General features: G+C 33.9%; 1 protein-coding gene and 1 long non-coding RNA gene across 2 annotated transcripts; both read right to left on the bottom strand.

Moving 5' to 3' along the window:
* Window positions 1-2,757: 2,757 nt before the first annotated feature.
* LOC132715179 (uncharacterized) lies at window positions 2,758-3,335 on the bottom strand. The gene is made up of 3 exons (XR_009623653.1): window positions 3,220-3,335; window positions 2,911-2,988; window positions 2,758-2,785 (listed from the first exon to the last, which is right to left on the bottom strand). It is a non-coding gene; the product is annotated as an uncharacterized LOC132715179 (long non-coding RNA).
* A 5,889-nt stretch (window positions 3,336-9,224) lies between these two features.
* Window positions 9,225-9,761, bottom strand: LOC132715180 (putative nuclease HARBI1). The gene has a single exon (XM_060698164.1). The coding sequence runs from the start codon at window positions 9,759-9,761 to the stop codon at window positions 9,225-9,227; it is 537 nt and encodes a 178-aa protein (XP_060554147.1).
* Window positions 9,762-14,692: the final 4,931 nt, after the last annotated feature.

The following is a 14,692-nucleotide window of genomic DNA, read 5'->3' as shown; positions in this document are numbered from 1 at the left end:
TCTATTAATCTAATAAAGTGTAACATTTATTTGCAGTTACGTCGGATGAAAAGAGGCAGCATAAAAACAAAACTCGCCAGAAAAGGTTAAAACATATTTTTAATATATTTAAAATTAATTTCACAAAATTTAAAAAATACGTCCGTCACACCCAGCTCCGGTTCTCATCATCTGTAAGCCTGAAAGAAATATGTTTTTGATCTTTTTTAAGAACTTTTTAAACTAGAGAGATCAAAATGTAATGATAGATAATCTGTCAAATCGTTATATGGCTTTGTGATAGGATATGATATGATGTAACATAATAGAATGACAAAATTTGAAATGTTGGAATATGACAGTAATTGTTTTGATAAGATTTGGTAGAATACCGGTTTGGCAGGATAAAATAAGATATCGAACGTGCAGACTTAGTCGCAAAAGAACAATACTTAACTTAAGTATAGGTTAGTGTTTAATAATATGTATTAACAAAAATAATTGGTCAAGCCTGCCGCAGGCAGGCGACCAATTATTTTTGTTAATGCATATTATTAAACATTAACCTATTTAATGATCAACATTATTTTTTCAACCAAAAACAAGGCATTTCATTAAATCACCGATAGCTCCGCCCTTTCGCTCTACAAGATGTCTACACCTTGTTAAGTTTCTAACATATCACATTTAGATAAGCTAAATAAATGGCCCTATCAACAAATAATCAGGCACATTTTTTACTGAAATGTCACAGAATTTATACCTTTATCTACAGTTAGACTATCATGCTGAAAAAAAAAACAGCGAGGAAAATGATGCAATTAGGTAAAATCAATGGAGTTAATGAAATGTGTACATCCTTTATAAATAAATGGAAAATGTGAGAAAATGCATTAGATTAATAATTTATACAAATTCATTATTTAATTTAGCTTTAAGTTATTCACTAACATTTAAAATCCCTATTGATTTGCTCATTTGAAAAACAGCTTTTTTGTGTGCCAATCTAGGTTTACAGGTGGAGGGGGTTCATTTACCATGAGTTTTCCAGTCAAAAAATGTATTTATAATCATTGTATTCTTAATATCAAGGATTGTTAATGCAGTTCATTCCTATCAATTGAAAGAAAATTATGTTTTGGTTACTTTTTCTAGAAAAAAAAGAAGTTTAAAACAGTCAGCAATTTATAACAGGAATTTTTCTTAGAGTTAAAAGGATATTAAAAAAAAACATTTGTCTCTGCATGCCCCACATCATGACATGTATTATCTATGTAATAAATTAATTGATTGTATCCTCACATTTAGAAACACCTGACCTCGCCCAATTGTTTTTTACGTTGGCATTGTTTTGCTAACCTAGATATTTTACAATTTAGAGTGCAAATCACACCTCTAACTCCTCCCTAATATAATGCATTATTGAAAATTGTTAGACTCAGGTTAGACGGCAGATTAAGTAAATTTTATTTAGATAGTACACATTAACCAAAGTTAGACTTAGCAGAAATTTGAAAAATACTACAATGTGATTGGACAAAAAATAATGTTGATCATTTATATAAATATGTTATGTACGCCAAAATTTCTGTTATATATTACAGAACACTGAAGGATCTACAGATGACATTTTATGAGAGGCAGATCCAGCTCTCCGAGACACAAATGAAATGTTACAATAAATTTGCACAGCTGGCTGATGTTTTGATAGAGAAATATAAAATTGATTAATATAAACGAAACTATTTAATGTATGCTTTGGTGCTTTGTTCTGAGGACAGAACTTGTTAAAATTTTGATGTTTTAAATGAAATATTGTATTTGGAGCAGGGGCGTAGCCAGCTTTTTTCAACTTGTAGGCACATAAAAGGGGGTCTGGGGGCTTAGCCCCCGGAAGCCAAAAACAAGTTCAGATTAAAAAGAGCAAAATGCGCGTTCCAAAGTATGTTCAAGAAAAATTATCAAAACAATAATGTTAAAATATGAATTTGATTAGATGCATACTTTATTGAGGATGGTAAATCATGCGCACGCACTTGATTCGACTATACAGCTTGAACCCACTACCAACTCCACTGTAGCCTGTTTTATTGTAGTTTTGGGACTTTTGAAAATGTTACTTTCTTGACTAACTTGTAGGCCCGTGCCTACATGGCCTAATAGTAGCTACGCCACTGTGGAGTATAAAATTTGTTAAACTTGAAATTCGAAAAATAGATTGTATTTGCCTAAAAACATGTTCTTACTAACTATATTTTATCCTAGAAATATGTCAGAACAATGTGCTGCCTCACTCCTTTGCCATCCATAGTCCCCTGAAATATCTCTGTAGGAGTTTGGTCCTGGTCAGAGTCACTGCCCTCTTGAGGCTCACCCCACTGTAATCTTAAATTGTGCAGAACAGCGCAGGCTACAATAATTCGTGTGACTCTATGTGGTTTCATGCGTATCTATAATCGAAAGAATGTGTCAATTTTATTTTAAATGTAAGCGTCAAAACCTTTAAGAACGTACAACACGGCAAATAAAAATAAAATTTATCGCGCGGTTTGAATGTTCATTATGTAATGTAAAACAGAAGGACATGTACATGTCATTACAAATGTAATTGTCATTGACAATTTTCTAAATAAGAGAATTATAAAGGACATGAACTTTTTGAAATACAACTGGAACAAGTGTATTAAATATGACATACTTCACCATGTAAGATATGAAAGGTTCTCTTCCAAACTCCGAACACTCTCTCTACTACATTGCGTGTCGAAATGTGTGCCTTTGTTAAATCGCTCTTCATTCTCGTTTCCTACAAAATGAACGGTTTGTTCTTGATCACCAGTCTCAAAATGTCAACAGAAATTATGAAAAGATCGAATTTTTAAAACAATATGCTACCACTAAGTTTATATTTAAATGTGTATGTGTACGTACTTGGCTGTAAAAAGGGTGTGATAAGAAATGGTCGGCACGGGTATCCACTGTCTCCTAAAAGGTATCCATTTTGTGGGTCTGAAATTAATAAATTGTAAGTTATCCTATACTCTCTGTTGATGTTTATACTACAGAATAGAGAAAAACGATGATTTGGTAGTAAATCGATTTAATAAGTTATTTTTTAGAAATATAATTTTTATTGCCTTAGATATAATACATATTTAACGTTACCAAATCGCTTCATTCTAATTAATAAATACATTGATAAACATATAACTCATTATTTATCAACATTATAAAAAGTACCTTGGTTGTGACTTTGCAAGTGTCTGCCAATACTTGACATTCTGAAGACGTGGCTGTCATGGCAACTTCCTGGCCAGCACGCATTTAGGCTTGTAAACTTCCCTGTTAAATGATATAATAAATTTCGAATCAATCAATTATGATGGAAATAACGTTAATTAAATATCATTATCAAATTTCAATAAGATGTATTTTCTTTAAAGATAATAATTGAATAGATAATACATGTACCAGCCTTTTCTCAAACCTTTCACTCACGAGCTGTTTATTACTTTTTTCTACGTGAAGTGACCATGATGTAATCTTCTCGTGGGTATAAAAGCTTAGTTTCTTATAGACACGTCAGTTGTCAAATGAAAACAATGCATATGAACATATATTTACATTAGATATTTTATTACTTATCGTAATTTCTTACTAATTACTATTACCTTTATAAGTCCTGTAAATACACCATATTAGAGTTGTATCATAGTTTGGGGACCTTTCTGTTGAAATAGTTCAGAGTTAAATCGTATATATATGCATGCACAGTGCGGTAACTGAAGTGCAGTATCAGTTACCCGCACTCCAGATAATGCCCGTGGATTGGCTCATTTTTGCTGGGTTTACTTATTGTGACGGCAGAGAAAGGGAAAGCGGAAGAAATATATTCAAATGCTCGTTCATTTGTTACTTTTTCCAGGGGTTTCATAGTGTGACAAAAGGGAACGTGTTGTTATGTTTGACTATGATACAAAATAGAAAGAACACCAAAAACACTCGGCAATCTGATTTATACTCGGTACAAATTAGATAGCCTCGTGTTTCGGTGCTCTTTCTATTACTTAACTGGTTAGTATTATTACTTAACTGGTTAGTTCTATTACTTAACTGGTTAGTCCACGATATATCCTTTCTATTTAGTGAGATTTAAATCTACTATTCAGTTTGGACAAGCGATATTGACAAGAAAGTGAATTTAATTCAGTATTAAGTATTTAAACATTTATTACTGGCATGCAGGCAGTTACCGTAAAGAAGTTGTACGGGTCCGTTTTTTTCGTCTAAATGCTTGATTTTTTCTCGCATTTTTCAAAATTGATATCAAAATAATCAGATGCATAAACGAGACAAAATCTAATGTGTCAATCCGGCAGTACATATAAAAAGTTTCATTTTAAATCACTTTCACCTATGCGTTGTCCAAACATGACCGTGTTAACTTTGGGTGATTCCGTCCTTGCGCACATGTGCAAAAAATACTTACATGAAACCCGTTAAAAGGTTTTGCATGTAAACTACCTGTGTACAGATAAGTAGGCAGTGTGACGAAAACCTGATTTGATCTTTTTTTATTATTTCTAATAATTTTATGGCTTTACTGAGTAAATTTATCATGCAATGCATGTGAATGCGTTAGGAGAATGGTACCGGGTAATAGATCTATACTAGCGTTTAGTCTACGCCCTATATCCTGAATAACACCTACATTACTCTGGGAAATGGTCTCTTCAACAATTATAAATGAAAAATAGGTCCGATATAACAACATATTAGAATTATAATGGTTATATTACATGTATGGGAACTACTTCTCTTCTTACAAAATAATAAATAATTAGGGTACCCCATATGAGGCCTCATAACTAAGGGTTATTCTATGTTTAGAACATAATGGAATTTCCATAATTTGTATGACGAGCCTAATTTTGATGTGTAACATTTAATTTTTTGGTGAGTGAGCGTAATTAAAAATAATATTTAAGTCACTTCGATTTTTGTACGGGAACTGCTCGCATTAAAAACTATACTGTACTATACTGGGTACTGTACTTTATATGTAGAGTCTAATATAAAAAAAAACAACATTTAAAGGTTGCAAAATAAGTTTTGCGAAAACCAAGTGCTGATTGTACAGCAGTACTGTACTGTAGTACTATTACATCGCTAACCAATGAGTGTGTGCTGAACATGACAGTAATTGCTTTCCATACAATACTTTTACCTTGACACTTTATGATGTCATCAAATATGTGATGTCATCTTTACCAGGAAAAAATCATTATTCTGGTAAAAGAGGAAGTGAAAGTAAATAAATTTACATGTGTCGTTACAGTAGGGTTTCTAGTTGTGCTGTGACTTCTAGATTGAGAAATTAATTTAGACTACTGGCATGCGAGCAGTTCCCGTACAGAAGCAGTACCCGTATTTTTCATTTAAACGCTTGATTTTTGCTTGTATTCTTCAAAAATTCATTTCAAATCAAGCAGATACATAAACAAGACAAAATCTAAGTGTCAGTTCGGCAGTACGTATAAAAAGTCTCATTTTAAATCACTTTCACCTGTGCGTCGTCAAAACGTGACCTTGTTTTCTCTGGGGGATTCCGTCCTTGCGCGCATGCGCAAAAATACTTACACGTGAGGCTTGTTAAAGGGTTTTCCACTAATACCACCTGTTTACAGATAAGTAGGCAATGTCATGAAAACTTGTTTAATTATCAGAATTTTGACCAATATTACTATATAAAATAATTTTATGGCTTTGATGCGTAAAATATCATGCATACAAGCATGTTATTGCATGTGAATGCGTTGGGGTAACGGTACCGGGTAATAGATACCCGCGTTTAGTCTATACGCTCTATTTCCTGAATTACATCTATTTATCTCTTAGATAATGGTCTGTTCAACAATTGTAAATGAAAAATAGGTCCGATATAATAAAATTGTATAATTACAATTGGTTAGATTTTATGTACGGGAACTACTTCTCTTCATACAAAATAATGGATAATTTCGGTACCCCATTTGAGGCCTCATAAGTAAGGGTTATTCTATGTTTAGAACATGATGGAATTTCCATGATTTGTGTGACGAGCCGAATATTGATGTGTAAAATTCAAATTTTGGTGAGTGAGCGTAATAAAAAATAATGTTTAAGTAACTATGATTTTTGTACGGGAACTGCTTGCATGCCAGTATACTGAATATGGATTTAATTAAACAAATGCATGGATTTAATTCAATGTACTGTGTAGTCCATTGGGCTAGATTATAGAAAATACAGGACTCAGGCAGTGTAAGAAATTAGGATTTGAATCCACTAGACTGGTCGGACTACCAATTTGGAATATTCACTAGCCCAAAATACATTTCACTAGCATGATTCATTTGTTCAAAACAATTGTTTGTATTGCCTCTGAAAATACAGTAGCCTGGTCGGGCTTGTTGAATCACCCTTAGGATATGTTGCCTGCTTTTTAAATTTGTCTTTTGACGTCTTATCTGTGATACGCAGGCTTCATAACCTCAGATCCCCTTTCAAAATTCCATTTTATTTAGTTCCGCCCATTGTTTTCTCGTTTAGGGCACACGCATTTTTTTACTTGGGGACCATATGCCGCTTTTCATGGAATGGCACTACCGTGTCACATTGAAGGTTCCATGATAACCGCCATATGAACATCTGCGGATGTTTCAAAATTCTAAATTTTACCAGTTCATGTTAAATGTTGAATTCTGCTTAAGCCGGTGCTAGGGGGCGTGGACGGTAACTTGCACTTTCCAGTACCGTCCATGAACAGGCTCAATCAAACCGAGCCTGCAACATTTTCAATTTTGCCGTGTTGGGCTTTCTTTAGGGATTCTGTATTTATCTATTTTGTTACTGAAAAGTTGGTAGCCCGAGGAGAAATTTAGTAGTCAGGGGCTATAGGACTACTGCTAATTTCGAACACTGCTCAGGAGTGACATTGTGTACAGTATCATCGTATCATGTCAACTTTAGGTCTACAGTAGAGAGTCTAAGAAAATTTGTAAAGTGAGGAAATAGTGAAAATGAGTTTAAATGACAATGACTTCACTATAGAAAAGTACAGGTAAGATTTATTTATAAAGAAACAAAGATCTTGAACTATCTTAGTCTATTATATACAGTACTGTTTACTGCAGTCAGGGCCTTTTCACACGTTTTGGGGAAGGCGCCCTAGCCCTTTTTGTGGGGAAAAATGCGCGATTTCCACACTTTTGGGGAAAATATCATATTTTCACACATTTCGGGGGAATATCATAATTTATTTGCATATCTTCCTCCAATCACATTTAAGGTTTACTATAGTACTAAGCTTTCTGTCCAACAGGAGTAAAAAACATTTTTTACAGATCAATTTATTGACCCTTTATATTAACTCATATTTCCTATTTATAGTATTTTATGTTGGTCATGTGAGGGTTCTTGGTTTGATTCAGAGGGTACATTATTATCAGTTTACACTATTACTGGCACTGATGTGCTAGGCTCGCTATTTCCGACAGTTGGGCATGTTGTGCTACTCGGACACAAGGTCATCAATTCATCCAATTTTTAATAAACAATTACAAACCTCACTCAATCGTATTTTCTTCTTGTTCTGTGACATTGTTTACATTAGTGACATCGTATCGGTCGCCATATTGTCGTAACAAATCACATGTGCACTAAAAAATAAGGCAGCAGGGATTTCCCATGCTGTTTTTAGAAAGTTGCAAACTCAGACTGAGGCTCTGAGTTAACATCAATTGTATTAAATCAAGGTATCCCTCTATTGGGTTATTGAATTATTAGCTTTCATTGGACAAAACAATTATCTATTTTAAAACAAGAAAGTTTCTTTACAAGTTTTATTCTTCAGTTAAAGGGGAAATATTTGCCAGAAGGGGAAATTTAGACTGTTTTTTTGGGGAAAAAAGGTAGTAATTTGGCTTGGGGAAGTAGCCTGATACAGGCTACAGCAAAGAAGGGGAAAAAGGCCCTGGCAGTAGATATTATAAGTCAACAAAATCTGAATTGGAAATCAAGTTGTTTACTGTATATGTGTATGTACCTTTATGATCACAAAATATGAAAAACAAGATCAACAAGGAAAGGTGGCGTTCAATGAACGCAACCCCCACACGACCCAGCAACAAGAACCAATGGCAAGGAGCCCAGGCGGACCCCAAACACAAAAAGGACAGGGCAACGACACGTTAATCATTAAATGATAAATAATTTGTAACTGATTAGGAATTCAAAGAAAATAATAATAGGCCCACAAAGGGGAAGGGGACAGGAGACCGGGGGAAGGGGGGGGGGGGTTAATCAAAGAAATAAAAACTAGAGGCAATGGGAAGATACTTACCGTAGACGAGAAAACAACAAGGGACACAAGCAAAAGTGTCACCAAAACAGTATGAAACAACATAGACATACATCTGAGGAACACAGTGGGGCGCCGCCTTGGAACGGTCAGCAGCATAATAATGACTGCTGGGGAGTTTAAACCGGTTAATGGTGCACCAAACCTCGCTCTTAGCCCCACCATGTTCCTATAAACGAGACAGTGTAAATAAAATGAATCCCCGCCAAGTGAAATTCTAACAGTTGTCATGGTTACAAAAGGTTAAATAAGTAAAACACTAAAATGATCATGTAGAAACATATAAAGTAAACCCAATGACCATAACAAAAGTACTCAATGTCCTAAAGGAAGACAGAGCAACAAGAAAATCACCTACAAGGGCCCGACGAAGCAAGGCAGAAGACGAACATTAAGACAATTCAGTCCCAAAGGGCTTTACGAACTATCCATCATAGAGTCTCCCACTTGGTCCGTCAGATGCAATCAAAAGAGGAAAGCGTAGTGTCCAACTGTAAAAGGGTTGAACACTAAACATGCAGTATGTCTTAAAATAGTAGGGTCATAACCTCTTTTAATAAAACGTTTAATAATTTTAGTAAAAACAGCAGAAAAATTACCATGACCCAAAATCTTACGAAGTTTGTAAACCACATCGCCATAAAAACCAGGCTGGCTAATCCCTTGTCGCAGAAGAGTTTTTAAATCACTATTGAATTTAGAAATTAAATCAAAGTTACGATTGTAAAATTTAGTAAAATATTTCCGTAATTTATGATAGCGGTAGCCCTGTTTTAGAAGCTTGCTGGTAATAAAAATATTCCGCTCGTTGAAATCCTTTACGTTGTTACAAGCTCTAGCGAATCTAAGTAATACAAGTTGCCTGTACATTTATACTATGCTGATGTTTCCTGTTAACATATGCTGCTTCATCTGGTTGTCCTGGGGATATCAGTTTTACGTGAGTTCCATCTATGCATCCAATCACTGAGGAAAATCCGCGTATTGCGTAAAACCAATTCATGACTTTTCGTCGGTCAGTGTCGGTCAGTGGAAACTTTATTACCTGATCTTTCAGTCCAAAAAGTATGTCAGTCACTTTTGAGATAACTCTGGAAACTGTAGCAATGTCCACACCAAAGGTGTCACCAATAACCTGCATGAAATTACCCGTGGCAAGAAACCTCAAGGTAATCAAAATCTGTTGTCGGGGTGTAAGGGCTTGATTCCGACGGGTCTGTCGCTCCAAAAGTGGTCCAATAAGTCTGACTAGTCTGTCAATATTGTCAGCAGAAAACCTATACCGTTTCCGCAATTCCTCGTCCGTAAAGTCAGTCAATTGTCGATCAACTCGTCGAAATTGTCGGGGTCGTCGGTGTGAAACGCGTAAAATGTCCGCCATGTTGGTTTTGGTTACCGTGCAGTTACCGAGCTACTTTACCTGGGTTAAATTTAACCGCGGTTATAGCGCGGTAACTGCTTTTGATGTTTTTTATACAATCGCTTACCGCGAGGTTACCGGGCTGGTTACCGTAACCGTGTGGTAACCGCGCGGTTAAATTGTTTATACAATTGGCTGCTGCTGTTGTGAAGTATAAAAATCTGGAATCAAAGTGATCCTTCGGAAGCATTAATCACAACAAAATTACGCGAAAAGTGCAGATTCAGTTTAATTGAGTCTGCACATGAGGGACTATGAATCAGTGCAACATCCTCACGCCCTCTAGCACCGGCTTGGGTGCTAAGCCTTTAGAAACCAGTCTATTCTGCAAATTGGCATAGTCTTACCAGGTTCTTTATTCTAAGCTAACCATTTACACGATTCTATCTTTATACCCCTAAACATGGTTATGGTTATAACCAAAAAAAATGGAAGCTTGACAAGTCTATAAAAGAAATTCAGCTGGTTAAGGGTTAAATTTTTCTCAGAAAATAACATGCATATACATATTGTAAACTGTACTCAGGCAAGATATATTCGTGCTTTTAAACGAACCATCTACTTCCCAATCCACTTTGAACTCTCAACAATCATTTTTAAATGAACATCAAATTCAAATATTGTCCTGTCGAATTAGTAACAAATATTTCCTTCTTCAGGGAGTGGATCCGTAGTTTGCTGAAATTGTCATAGTTATTGACCAAGGCATAAACTAATATTTTGCATATTTTATTTGAAGGCGATAATTATCAACATGGGATGAATAATAATGCATTGAAAAAAGTCACACTATATCATTCAGATTCACTAGCTGCATAAATGTAAGTATTGATACCAAGAAACCGCGAATCCATTCATTGGACAATATAGCGTATAATTCATAACATATGTTTTATTAATGTAAACACACCTATAAGATTAGCATAAATATAATCAATGATATTAACAAATGTGATACTTCTTTCACTTTGTGGCATAAATGTTTTCTCTACATATTTAACCATAAAGTAACACCTCGTGTTTCGAAAGTCCGGGATAGTCATGTAACAAATCAGAAATAGTAACTGTGGTTTTTGAAATTTGCTGAGGGAAATTTTACAAAATTTTAAATTTAATATTGTCAAAAAAATTCGCATAGTTCTAAACACCATTGCTCCATATTTATCCTTGAACAATCACTACAGGCCGAACATAAAAATGTAGTGTTTATGACTTATAGGTATCACTTATCACAGTAATGTCAGAAAGTATTATTCTCGACAATAGCAAATGCATCGTTTATAGATTGCTACTCCAAGAAATATTAAGCACACAAGGACTGCCAGCATTAATAGCAAAACTTCATAGCCATCTCCAATCGTTGATCTTGTTTTCATGTCTAGGGGGCGTGGACGGTAACTTGCACTTTCCAGTACCGTCCATGAACAGGCTCAATCAAACCGAGCCTGCAACATTTTCAATTTTGCCGTGTTGGGCTTTCTTTAGGGATTCTGTATTCATCTATTTTATGATCACATCCGTGTTATTTGAGCCGTGTGGCGGCTGTAAAAAGTCTCCCCGTACATTTAATCAATGATGTTATATTTTCGATCCTTGAAGATCGTTCAGCACGACATTATTGTTGTGCTTGTGGTATTTTTAGTTTCAAGTTTTCGGCATTTTCTAGATGGGTGGTTCCAATATTCCTACTTGAATAATGTTGAATCACCCTTAGGATATGTTGCCTGCTTTTTAAATTTGTCTTTTGACGTCTTATCTGTTATACGCAGGCTTCATAACCTCCGATCCCCTTTCAAAATTCCATTTTATTTAGTTCCGCCCATTGTTTTCTCGTTTAGGGCACACGCTTTTTATTACTTGGGGATCATACGCCGCTTTTCATGGAATGGCACGGAAGTGTCACATTGAAGGTTCCATGATAACCGCCGTATGAACACATCTGCGGATGTTTCTAAATTCAAAATTTTACTATTTCACGTTTAAATGTTGAATTCTGCTTAAGCCGGTGCTAGGGGGCGTGGACGGTAACTTGCACTTTCCAGTACCGTCCATGAACAGGCTCAATCAAACCGAGCCTGCAACATTTTCAATTTTGCCGTGTTGGGCTTTCTTTAGGGATTCTGTATTCATCTATTATTTGATGCGTGGTATAAATTTTCCAGTCTGACTGAGTGCTGACCAAGTTAAAACTTTCATATTTTATGAAATACATTCCTCCCGTGTTTGTTTTGTTACGAATTTATCAAATTCAACTGTAAAAAGTTAACACTTATCTAGAAGTTACCTCCTTTAACATGATATATAACCGTTTGATATTTCTTTTGTCGAAATTTGATTGTTTTTCCATAGCATGAGATATTCACTGTACAAACCAAAGTTTCCTTTCATATCAATTATCATCCACAATACTGTTACCACGTTTATTAGGTATCAGAGCTCAGAACCAGTTATTGAAATATGTACAGGTATTTTACTAATATAAATATGTTGTAACATTGGCAGGAATCCTCGCATCGATTATAATACAATCCATCCATTTACATTATTCATTTTGAATATTCTTTGCAAATGTTTTCAAGACATGGTAATAATAATGGTGTTAAATATATTGAAGCCATTGCCCTTTACAAGCGTGTATTCAATACAATCTTACTGGGATCTAGGTCTTTCAGAGTGTTTCTTTTCATATAACTGGCGCTTAATGAGTTCAATTGTGTTAATTTAACAATCATTTTCACGGCCTCTGAATTCGAAGAATGTAATTATCTGGAACCTGTGAAGTAATTGATTCGTTAACATTGACATACTAAATCATGATTGTAATTTTGTAGACAATAAAAATCTGGAAAAGCCGATAAGCTTCCGTCTAGCAAATAAAATACCTTTGATGTCTATAGGACAATATCACATTTACAAGGTATATTATAGATAAATAGATGAATCAATTATACTGATATATCCATCGATACTTTGAACAACATTAATTTGTTGTTATAAAAGAGTTATATCTTGAAAAATGTTTCAAAAAGTATATTTCAATATTATAGTTACAGTTAAGATAACTGTAGATACCTAAAAAGATATTGCTTTTTAAAGACTGAAGTAAATGAAGTTTGAAATTGTTTTGAAACAGATCATTGTTAAGCGTTACGAGCTGTACTTCAAGTTACATTTTATATAAAAGAAAATAACATTAAAAAAACCATGTTGTGTTGCATAGTTTTTCAGTTGAATATGATAGGAATGTTTAAGATAGATCCAACATGACAGGGTATCAAAATTACCGAGTAGAGTTCAAAGGTGGTTATTTTTTTTGTCTGAGATAGTTATTTAATATTTAAAATTTTTGAATTATTTATATCACATGGCATATTAATTTCGACAACTCTTTTTGTAATTTGATAAAAACCTTTATAATAAAGACTTCATCTTCATCTTAATTTATTTCTTTAATGCCTTTACTTCGTTGTGTTCTGAATTTAAATGAATGGGAATAAAATGTGTTACAACCAAACTTTCTCGGTTAGCTGGTTAACATTTTCTTGATGTCATTATTTACAATTTCTAAATAAAATGTTCAATAAATCTTTAAACTGAAATATCTTAATATGATGGTATTTGTGTAGATACTAGACGCCTCTATATAACATAAATAGTCTTCACTTGCTTCCAAAGTTACTTATCATTATTATAAACATGCAGATCGTGAAAATATTTTTCCAAATTTTCCAATTACGAAGATGTCCCATCTGAGAATAAAATAATACTCAGTAGATTCAATGAAATGTTCAGAACTAATAGAATAGAAACTGGTTATTCCATATTGATAAGGATCTTCCATATTATATTGACAAAAAGACAGATGCGCGACATTATAGACATTAATTACACCCTATTTGTATTCACGACCATGAAATGAGACAGTTCCAGTTATGTCATTTCCGAGACTTCAATTCTACAGTTGTGATAAGAGTATCTGCATGCAAAACGAAAAGAGAACAAGAAGAAAGTTTTATTTAGAAAAGAATAACTATTCTTCGTGTTAAATAGTTGAATATGAAAACGAGATAGGCTGTGCCAATCAATGTTGTGCAAGAAATTGAGAATGCAAATATGGCTCAATAAATAGTATCAGAGCTATAATGGACAATATGCTTAGTATTACCATATATGGCTATCAATTAATGAGATAATATTAAAGTGACGTTATGCTCATCTAATGGTATATAGGAGTAAACAAGTGAAAGTAAATTTTCTCATAATTCTTGTCAATTTTATAATTGACAATGAAAACATTAGCATAATGTCATCACTGTGTTTTATAGAATTATTTTTCTTTGTACAATGTACGTAAATGTACTTGAGTTGGCATTTTGTCTTCTTTTTTTCCGACGTCTTGTCCTAATATTTTTTTATTTTTAGGAGACTGGTGATCTACAAATAAAATACAAGGGGCATATATCAAACATTTATTTTTTGAACATAGTTATATAATTTGCTATTACTCCAATATCAATGTTACACCTGCATCATTATAATTCGTACAGTCATATGCTATATTATATTTCATACTAAAACATGTACTTTTTCTAATAATCGTGTTACTATAATCAATCTAGTAAAATCAATACTAAACAATCTCAGCAAGGAAGTGACGTGGAATTATTGAAATTAACAAAGGTATTATATAATAAGCATTTAATTTATATAATCCAAATTCAAAAACTTTAATTAAACATAACAGTTAAATATTATTCGAGTTCCACTGACGTTAAAGGGTGATCCAGAGAGAGAAAAAACATTTTCGTTAAAATAAGCTAAAGGTATGCAATTGGTTTCGTAATTCTTAAATTTAGGAATGTGCATGTGTAAGAATTGCTTGTTCTGACAAA

This window comes from Ruditapes philippinarum, unplaced genomic scaffold (genome assembly GCF_026571515.1).
Source record: "Ruditapes philippinarum isolate M1 unplaced genomic scaffold, ASM2657151v2 ctg13392_1_1_1_1, whole genome shotgun sequence".
Lineage (NCBI taxonomy): Eukaryota > Metazoa > Mollusca > Bivalvia > Venerida > Veneridae > Ruditapes > Ruditapes philippinarum.
The sequence above is the reverse complement of the archived record's forward strand: the minus strand, read 5'-3'. Positions and strand labels throughout refer to the sequence as shown.

What these genes read in the sequence shown, in the direction of transcription:
- LOC132715180 (XM_060698164.1), bottom strand. Translation starts at nt 9,761, where the DNA reads ATGGCGGACATTTTACGCGTTTCACACCGACGACCCCGACAATTTCGA.